The sequence below is a fragment of the Salvelinus namaycush genome, chromosome 42, assembly GCF_016432855.1.
Source record: "Salvelinus namaycush isolate Seneca chromosome 42, SaNama_1.0, whole genome shotgun sequence".
Lineage (NCBI taxonomy): Eukaryota > Metazoa > Chordata > Actinopteri > Salmoniformes > Salmonidae > Salvelinus > Salvelinus namaycush.
Window position 1 is genome coordinate 17,083,728 of NC_052348.1, and position 10,547 is coordinate 17,094,274.

Sequence of the window (10,547 nt, forward strand, 5' to 3'; positions counted from 1 at the left end):
AGTCAGGGTGCTCTATCCTGGGTTCTCACATACGTACCCTCCGTCCCAGGATCTGGTTGATGGCGGCGCTCTCCTTAAGCGTGCACTCTGCCACAACGTTGGCCCTCATCTCCTTCATGTACAGCATGAAGGCATTCAGCGGCTTCTTGATGTGGGGTCTCTTGGGCTCCTGCTCCTTCCTCTGATCCTGGTGCTGAGGCTTCCTGGCAAAACAATTGGCGAGAAAAGAACAAGGGAGCGAGGTAAAGAAGAAGAAGGGAAAGGAGGCGGTACTAAAAAAAAAGAGAGGGGGACGGAGGAGGGAGGGTTGCGACGGAGAAACTGGGCGCCTCCGGAGTGTGAGAACAAACGGCAAGGGGTCTGTTTCGCCTCAGCCAATTGGGAGCGAGTGTGTGTGCGTGCGTGCGAGACGTTGCCACCACGCCAGGAGTCTTTAATCATGTACAGTCATACAGTCTTGGAGCTTTCAAGCGGAGAGAGAGATTACTTCACCAGTAATGGCAACTAAACCTTCCCCCCCAGCACACACACTGCCAATCGCTTAGTAGTCCCAGCGCCACAGTACCTTGATGTGTGTCTGTGTGTAGTGTGTGTGTCTCTGTCTCTGTGTGTCTCTGTGTCTGTCTGTCTGTCTGTCTGTCTGTCTGTCTGTCTGTCTGTGTGTGTGTGTGTGTGTGTGTGTGTGTGTGTGTGTGTGTGTGTGTGTGTGTGTGTGTGTGTGTGTGTGTGTGTGTGTGTGTGTGTGTGTGTCTCTCTCTGTTGGTATGCATGTTGTGATGCCAGGGGCCAAATGAAGCGTGGTGGGGCCCTTATCAGCTCTGTGAGGCCCTTGTTGCTTATCTCCTCACATCAAGGTGATAGGAGAGAAGGGAGGCTGGACTGCTGTGTTGTTGGGACATGTGGTTGAGTGGCCAAATACCTGGAAGTATCCTGAACTCAATGTGCTGCTAATACCATGAGGAGTAGAATAGTGAGGTGTGTTTTGGTAGGAATGTGTGTTTTCAGCGTAACAGTAGAGAGGGACATATGATGGGTTGTTTGAGCCCCCACACTCTACTCACGGCTGGCCCTGTGTGAAGTGGACCCAGACAGGGCCACTGTTTGGGGGACTCACATGTGCATCAGGTCGTTGTCGTGCTGGGGCTCGTGTTTGACCTGGGCGTTGACGATGGCCGGGTGGGGGATCCCTGTGGCGTGGGGGCCGGGGGGACCCGGGACCATGTGGTGGGAGAACCTGGAACAAGAACCCATGCATTAACTTTAGGAACTCGTCCTCTCTCTCTCCCCAACATACTCACACTAAGTGAAATAAGAGTTAAAAGATGTTAAAAGAAAACACAGGAGAGATGTTTGAGAAAAGTACAGTCGGGAAGCATCTGGGTCCAAAGCCTCTCCTGTCTATACCAGGACTGTCCTGGCATGTACCAACCAGAGAAGGGGTAGAGAGAAATGAGAAGGAAAGAGAGATATGGGAATAAAGAATCCAGGGGAGAGAGAGAGAGAGGCCTCATATGAGAGCTACTAACATAGTGCAGCTCAGAGGCAGCCGCTGACACAGGGAGTCTTTTGAGCAGCTAAATAGACAGCTGAATATGCGGGAGCACGTATGGGGCAGTCTGTTGGACTGGTCTGTTGGACATGTGCTGGGCACAGGGAGAACCAGTGTGGTGAGGTCACATCACTGACGAGACAGAGTCCATGGTCTGGATTTCCCGTCTGTCTGTCTGTCTGCCTGCCTGCCTGCCTGCCTGCCTGCCTGCCTGCCTGCCTGCCTGCCTGCCTGCCTGCCTGCCTGCCTGCCTGCCTGCCTGCCTGTCTGTCTGTCTGTCTGTCTGTCTGTCTGTCTGTCTGTCTGTCTGTCTGTCTGTCTGTCTGTCTGTCTGTCTGTCTGTCTGTCTGTCTGTCTGTCTGTCTGTCTGTCTGTCTGTAGGGTCACCTTTCTCAATGGATCCACATGTACAGTACTGTATATAGTTGGTCTCAATCTTCCCTTGTTGATTGGGTGGTTGTCTGTGTGTGTGTGCGTGTGCGTGTGTGCGTGTGCGTGTGCGTGTGCGTGTGCGTGTGCGTGTGTGTGTGTGTGTGTCATCCTAAACGTACCATCCCAGTGGGGGCGTGATCTGTCCCACTCCTCCAGGGGAGAGGGGGTAGAAGTTGGTCATGTCCGGCCCGGGGTGATGCCGCTGCATGCCTGTAGAGAGACAGGATGAGTGGTACTGTCCTGTATGAAAAGGAACAGAACATGCATTCAATGACCCGACCATGAAGATGACGCGTTGTCCCAACGTTGTTGAAACGTTGCTGTAATAGACACCATATTGTAAGTGTTTGATGCTTGTTATTGATACTGTACATTATTGTTAGAACATTTAATGACCGTGAATGAGGGGTAACCACACAGTAATATTTGGGTGTGCATGGACTCTCCCATCTTTTGAATGGTTTCTCCAGCATCTTTGAATGGTTTGATCCTGCATGTCACTGACATGACAAGGACATCTGTGCCATGCAGAGTTGGAATTCAGTGTATGAACTGTACGTGTGTGTTGCTGTGTGCCAAGTGTGTATTATTATAATAGATACAGAAAGGTTCACGTTTGCCCAATGTAGCCCTCCAGTCCCTCTAGTCCATCTAGTCCCCCCATGTGGCCCTCCAGTCCCTCTAGTCCCCCATGTAGCCCTCCAGTCCCTCTAGTCCATCTAGTCCCCCCATGTAGCCCTCCAGTCCCTCTAGTCCCCCATGTAGCCCTCCAGTCCCTTAGTCCCTCTAGTCCCCCTATGTAGACCCACCAGTCCCTCTAGTCCCCCATGTAGCCCTCCAGTCCCTTAGTCCCTCTAGTCCCCCTATGTAGCCCTCCAGTCCCTCTAGTCCCTCTATGTAGCCCTCCAGTCCCCCTAGTCCCCCCATGTAGCCCTCCAGTCCCTCTAGTCCCCCCATGTAGACCCACCAGTCCATCTAGTCCCCCTATGTAGCCCTCCAGTCCCTCTAGTCCCTCTATGTAGCTCTCCAGTCCCCCTAGTCCCCCCATGTAGCCCTCCAGTCCCTCTAGTCCCCCCATGTAGCCCTCCAGTCCCTCTAGTCCCCCTATGTAGCCCTCCAGTCCCTCTAGTCCCTCTATGTAGCCCTCCAGTCCCTCTAGTCCCCCCATGTAGCCCTCCAGTCCCTTAGTCCCTCTAGTCCCCCTATGTAGCCCTCCAGTCCCTCTAGTCCCTCTATGTAGCCCTCCAGTCCCCCTAGTCCCCCCATGTAGCCCTCTAGTCCCCCTAGTCCCCCCATGTAGCCCTCCAGTCCCTCTAGTCCTCCCATGTAGCCCTCCGGTCCCTCTAGTCCCCCCCATGTAGCCCTCCAGTCCCTCTAGTCCCCCCATGTAGCCCTCCAGTCCCTCTAGTCCCTCTATGTAGCCCTCCAGTCCCCCTAGTCCCCCCATGTAGCCCTCTGGTCCCTCTAGTCCCCCCCATGTAGACCCACCAGTCCCTCTAGCCCACCCCTCATGTAGCCCTCCAGTCCCCCCCATGTAGCCCTCCAGTCTCTCTAGTCCCCCCATGTAGCCCTCCGGTCCCTCTAGTCCCCCCCATGTAGCCCTCCAGTCCCTCTAGTCCCCCCATGTAGCCCTCCAGTCCCTCTTAGTCCCCCCATGTAGCCCTCCAGCCCCTCTAGTCCCCCCATGTAGCCCTCCAGTCCCTCTTAGTCCCCCCATGTAGCCCTCCAGTCCCTCTTAGTCCCCCCATGTAGCCCTCCAGTCCCTCTAGTCCCCCCCATGTAGCCCTCCAGTCCCTCTTAGTCCCCCCATGTAGCCCTCCAGTCCCTCTTAGTCCCCCCATGTAGCCCTCCAGTCCCTCTTAGTCCCCCCATGTAGCCCTCCAGTCCCTCTAGTCCCCCCCATGTAGCCCTCCAGTCCCTCTTAGTCCCCCCCATGTAGCCCTCCAGTCCCTCTAGTCCCCCCATGTAGCCCTCCAGTCCCTCTTAGTCCCCCCATGTAGCCCTCCAGTCCCTCTTAGTCCCCCCATGTAGCCCTCCAGTCCCTCTAGTCCCCCCATGTAGCCCTCCAGTCCCTCTTAGTCCCCCCATGTAGCCCTCCAGTCCCTCTAGTCCCCCCATGTAGCCCTCCAGTCCCTCCAGTCAGTGTTCATTAAGGCCCGTATCTCTCTCTGTGCTTCCTGTAATGCTCCCTACAGAGAGCATTCACTGGGGCCCTACCCTGTCACTGGCTCCTCAACACAGCTAAGCTCTCCCTCTCTTCATCCACGCTAGGCCTCTTGGGCTTCAAGGTCAAGGGCTCTCAGCCTCCCTCCGCTTGTTGTAGAGGCTGGCGAGAAGTTAAACTGGGATGGAAGGAGGGAGAGAGGTAGGAGGGGGAGGGTGAAGGAAATTAAGGACCCTAGTAAATGGATATGTCAGACTGGGAGCTATGGTCAATGGAGTGCTGTGTAGGCCTGTGTAGAAGGCCTGCAGTGGCACACACACACACACACACACACATAGAAGAGGAAGAAGGCAAACGCCTCCAGATTAACACCATCTCCTAATCCCAGATGGATCCTTCTCTCCACCCCCCTCTTTCTTCTCAGGCTGCAGTCTGAAGGGGTCTAACTCCCTCGGAGCGGCAGAGAGAGGAGGCTTATCTCCAAAGCCACTGTAGCAACGCTGGATTCCAGCACCCCCAGCCCACTTATTCACCACCCCAGTCTCAGGGTGCTCTGTAGGGCACTAGGGAGGGAGGGAAGGAAGGGGAGGGAGCGAAAGGAGGGGGAGCGTGAGAGAGAGGAGTGGAGGATGTAAGGAAGGGTAAGGAGCAAGGGGCGGAGGGAAAGTGAGAAGGTAGTGAAGGATAGGAAAGTCAGGAGGGAAGGGAGAGAGTGGGGGAGAGATAGAGATGGAGTGAGGGGAGCTCAGTGTTAACACTGTCACTCAAGGCACTAAAAAGGTGCGTAATTACTCGCTCACGTTCACATCAACATCCTTCCCACCGTTTTGCCCTGCTAGCCTTGCTTCTGAAACATTTTCATAACCTTATCCACGTGTAGACATAACTTGTATTTCAAAATATGATCTCGTTTTAAAATATCATATTTTAACTGTTACATTTTTTCATTGTAAATTTCAATGTGAAGTCTGAAGTCTGTTCAAAGGGCTCCGGAGTTTGACCTTCGATCCGACGTTACCACCCGGCACATATTAGAGCTTATTAGGACCCATAATGAGAACATCCATGATTTCTTAAATAATTAACGAGAAGATCAAAGTCCTGATCCCGCTATGGAGTGCAGCGAGCCGATTGGCTGATGAAAATGAGAGCGAGAGAGCGAGTGAGCAAGAGAACGAGAAGGCAAAAGTGTGATAGAAAGAGAGAAAGAGAGATGGATAGAGACTACCCTCTCTGCTTCCTACATATCTTTAGCTCTTTTACAGTATCTAGACCTGGAAATGCCATGGGACTTCATTTACAGCTAATTCATCGAGCAGATCTCTTCTACATGGAACAGTCCAGGCTATGGGAGTGTGTGGATCGATTCAGACTCGGATCTCCTCCAGCGGTTTCTTCATATAACTCCACTCTGTGCTATGTTTATCATCAACTCTCATACTCAATCCCTGGGGACTACTCAGACCAAAATGTATGAGGACTGTAAATGAGGACCAAAACGTTAAAAAAAACGGAGCCCTATGGAAAGCATTACTGTAAAGAAATCCTGTAGCTACAAGGGAAGTGAATGACTTTCTGGAACAAATGCAGCCTTTCACTAAATCCCCTATTCAGTTGTCCTGCTGTGTTGTCCAGCAAGATCACTACGATGTCTGGATGGATCTGGTGTATGGCGGCCATATTGGATTATTTACTCAACTGCCCCGTCATCACACATCGCATCCTGTCTGGTCTGCCTCCTGCTTTTAAGTAGGGGGCGGTGCGTGGCAGCCGGAAGGAAGAGGGGAGGGGAGGGGAGCGCGTATGGAGGGCCGGGGCCAGACCAGTACAAGACCTATGAACCTCTGCCAAAGTCTCACCCTGACTGTGCCTGGGCTTTCCAACTGCCTTTATGCTCTAGCGCCTGTCAGGGGCTTTACTGTGACGTTTTTACCCAGACAGACAGTCTGTCAGGGGTTTAACTGTGACGTTTTTACCCAGACAGACAGTCTGTCAGGGGTTTACTGTGACGTTTTTACCCAGACAGACAGCCTGTCAGGGGTTATACTGTGACGTTTTTACCCAGACAGACAGTCTGTCAGGGGTTATAATGTGACGTTTTTACCCAGACAGACAGTCTGTCAGGGGTTTAACTGTGACGTTTTTACCCAGACAGACAGCCTGTCAGGGGTTATACTGTGACGTTTTTACCCAGACAGACAGTCTGTCAGGGGTTATAATGTGACGTTTTTACCCAGACAGACAGTCTGTCAGGGGTTATAATGTGACGTTTTTACCCAGACAGACAGTCTGTCAGGGGTTTACTGTGACGTTTTTACCCAGACAGACAGTCTGTCAGGGGGTTTAACAGTGACGTTTTTACCCAGACAGACAGGGAAATAGTATTATATAGGGTGACAAATGGAGGGGTAAAAAAAGAGTAGAGAGATAGAAAAGAAAGAAAAGGCTTTTCAGCAGTGCAGTGTGGTAAATCCCCGACAGCCTTGCCTGTCTGAGGAGCTCTCTGCTTCATTCAGGTAGGTGGGAAGATGCGATACGCTGTGTGGAGGAATGTGTTCTAGTTTTCTTTCTCTGAGACAGAACGTCACCTAACCACCTTGTGTAGGTGGCTGGGTGAACTGATACGTTACATTTCCCTCTGAGGAATAGCTTTGGCTTCATGCGTCTTTGTGGGGATGGGTAGTGATGAATACGGTGTGATGTGAAAATCTTTACGACACTGAACAAAAATATTAAAAAACGTGCAACAATTTCAACGATTTTACTGAGTTACAGTTCATATTAGGAAAATCTGTCAATTGAAATAAATTCTATGGATTTCACATGACTGGGAATACAGAAATGCATTTGTTGGTCACAGATACCTTTAAAAAAAAAAGGTAGGGGCGTGGATCAGAAAACTAGTCAGTACTAGTGTGACCACCATTTGCCTCATGCTGTTGATTGTGGCCTGTGGAATGTTGTCCCACTCCTCTTCAATGGCTGTGCGAAGTTGCTGGATATTAGTGGGAACTGGAACACGTTGGCGTCCATGTCGATCCAGAGCATCCCAAACATGTTCAATGGGTGACATGTCTGGTGAGTATGCAGGCCATGGAAGAACTGGGACATTTTCAGCTTCCAGAAATTGTGTACAGATCCTTGTGACATGGGGCCGAGCATTATCATGCTGAAACGTGAGGTAATGTTGGCAGACAATGGGCCTCAGGTTCTCATCACGGTATCTCTGCATTCAAAATACCATCGATAAAATGCAACTGCAACTGTGTTAATTGTACGTAGATTCAACCGGGATTCATCTGTGAAGAGCACACTTCTCCAGCGTGCCAGTGGCCATTGAAGGTGAGCATTTGCCCACTGAGGTCGGTTACGATGCAGAACTGCATGAGCTTCTCTGAGACCGTTTCTGACAGTTCTTCGTTGTGCAAACCCACAGTTCTATCAGCCGTCCGGGTGGCTGGCTTCAGATGATCCCTCAGGTGAAGAAGCCGGATGTGGAGGTCCTGGGCTGGCGTGGTTACATGGGGTCTGCGGTTGTGAGGCCGGTTGGACATACTACCAAATTCTCTAAAACGATGTTGGAGGTGTCTTATGGTAGAGAAATGGACATTGAATTCTCTGGCAACAGCTCTGGTGGATATTCCTGCAGTCAGCATGCAAATTGCACGCTCCCTCAAAACATGAGACATCTGTGGCATCGTGTCGTGTGACAAAACTGCACATTTTAGAGTGGCCTTTGAATGACCCCAGCACAAGGTGTGTAATGATCATGCAGTTTAATTAGCTTCTTGATATTCCACACCTGTCAGGTGGATGGATTATCTTGGCAAAAGAGAAATGCTCACTAACAGGTATGTAAACAAATGTGTGTACAAAATATGTGTCTCCTTTGTGTTACCATGGTTAATGATGTCCACTGCTTTAGTGATTTGAGGGGAGGGGGGCATTGCCTACCTTGTTTGGGGTTGACGTCCTGGGGGTGGTGTCCGGAGTGGGGTCCGGGGGCGAAATGTTCGTCGCTGTACGTGATGAGGGGGGTGAGCGGATGGACCGCATGCGACGGCTGCACCACCGGAACCTTATTGGACTGGAATGGAGAGGGAGAGAGAGAGGAGGACACCATGAGAGAGGCAGAACACATTAAACAAGGCACTACATTACCTGTCCTCAGTTCAGTTAGCAGATAGCATTTACAGAGTTTTACAGCGCTAAATCAAGTCCCGGCCCTCTCTCAAATGACAAGGGTACGGCCGCTTGGTGATTTGTGTAGCCCACACACACACACACACACACACACACACACACACACACACACACACACACACACACACACACACACACACACACACACACACACACACACACACACACACACACACACACATACACACACACACATACACACACACACACACACACACAGAGAAAAAGGAGCTGGTGAGATGAAAGGGGTGGTGCAGTCACACTTTTTCTGTTTTTAATTATATTTCCACACCATTAGGTCGAAATAAGACTCTGAAATTGTGAAAATGCCCTTTTAGTGTAAGAGATTTTGGAGAGAAAATACCCCCTGGAATTTCAGCCTGTTCAGGTGGCATGGAGTTTCTGGCCCACGGCATGACATCACAATCTGATCTGATTATTCTGACCAATGACCAGTAATATTTTATTTGCATATGTATCCTCCTACTTTGAAGGGGTAACTGTGGTAGGCTCTAGAGTCTCTAAACGATCTTATCCGCAAATGAGGGTTGTGTATGTAAATATATTTTAATTTATATCAACACGCCCACACGATCAGACTGAGCATTTCAATGGCAAAAGGAGGCTCAGGGAAATAAATGATTACAAATATATTTTGCTCAAGTGGCATGGAGTTATTTTCATGAAATAAACAGTGATTTATTAGACATATGTGATGCTAAAAAATAATATTTAAAAAAGCCTGCATGGGGGCTTTAATGGCACAGTAAAAATAAAACACCTTCCCGCAAGGGAGGTCTCAATGTACTCCCCTTCCAGCCTTTCCCCCACACCTCAAAACTTTGTTTAGCCTTGGTCAGTGAGGACTGCCCCTATTTCCTGCCTAAAGGCAGAGGGGGTTGGAAAGAAGGGGGAGAGTGAAAGAGAAAGCCCCACAGGGTAGAGTTAGAGCAGAGGTCTTAGCAGTGAGATCAAAGGCAGTCATTAGCCGGTGAATAAGAGGAGTTCATTACAGAGCCAGAGCCGGGGGAAGGAGGAGAGAAGGAGGGATGAGCGATGGAGGAGGGGTGATGGAGAGAGAAAAAGATAGGGCAAGAGAAAGAGGGAAGGATGACAAGACACGGAAGGAGGACGAGAGAGAGAAAGAACATGTTTCCCATGCCAATAAAGACCCTTGAATTGAAAGAGAGAGATTTGAAAGAGAAGGACAAGAAAGGGAAGGAGAGAGAGAACGAGAGAGAGGACGAGAGAGAGATCTCATAGAGGCGTCTGCAGTAGAACCAAACGGCAGGGTTAATCACGTCAGCAGTGGTTTGGCCACAGCACCCCATTCCCTACCACCCCCCACCCTTAGGCTGACTCACAGAGGCCTGCACCCCCCACCACGCCCCTCCAACCCAGCCACCCCCCCAGCCGCTTACACGCTCCAACAGCACTGAACACATGGTACTGCTTAGCCATGCTAAATCTACTACTCACAATCAGAGCACCCAGCACTGACCCTGGACCTGATTGACTTGTAGAGTCAAAACAGCATTTCTAAAGGATATACGGCTTTGTCTGAAAAAACTATCAATCTATTCCGGTGTGTATAAGAATGATGGGTAAACGTATGGCATGATATTTCAAAAGGCTATACGCTTGATCTGACAGTCATCCATCAACCAATCCTACACATTTTGACTACACCCAATCTTTCCCAACATATAACACATGCTATCCCTAAACAAACAAACAAACAAGCATACATACATACATATAAATACATATAAATATATATACACATACAGTTGAAGTCGGAAGTTTACATACACTTAGGTTGGAGCCATTAAAACCCGTTTTTCAAACACTCCACAAATTTCTTGTTAACAAACTATAGTTTTGGCAAGTCGGGTTAGGACATCTACTTTGTGCATGACACAAGTCATTTTTCCAACAATTGTTTACAGACAGATTATTTCAATTATAATTCACTGTATCACAATTCCAGTGGGTTAGAAGTTTACATACACTAAGTTGACTGTGCCTTTAAACAGCTTGGAAAATTCCAGAAAATTATGTCATGGCTTTAGAAGCTTCTGATAGGCTAATTGACATCATTTGAGTCAATTGGAGGTGTACCTGTGGATGTATTTCAAGGCCTACCTTCAAACTCAGTGCCTCTTTGCTTGACATCATGGGAAAATCAAAAGAAATCAG

At 49.7% G+C, this 10,547-nt stretch overlaps 1 protein-coding gene across 1 annotated transcript in view; it reads right to left on the bottom strand.

The window, feature by feature from the left end:
- The window catches only part of lef1 (lymphoid enhancer-binding factor 1), a 60,522-nt gene that overhangs the window by 17,824 nt on the left and 32,151 nt on the right, over positions 1-10,547 (bottom strand). The window contains exons 4-7 of the mRNA XM_038981776.1: positions 8,100-8,232; positions 2,101-2,221; positions 1,115-1,234; positions 38-203 (exon numbers count right to left, since the gene is read on the bottom strand). Coding sequence (XP_038837704.1) covers positions 38-203; positions 1,115-1,234; positions 2,101-2,221; positions 8,100-8,232 — 540 coding nt within the window. The remainder of the gene's footprint in view (positions 1-37; positions 204-1,114; positions 1,235-2,100; positions 2,222-8,099; positions 8,233-10,547) is intronic.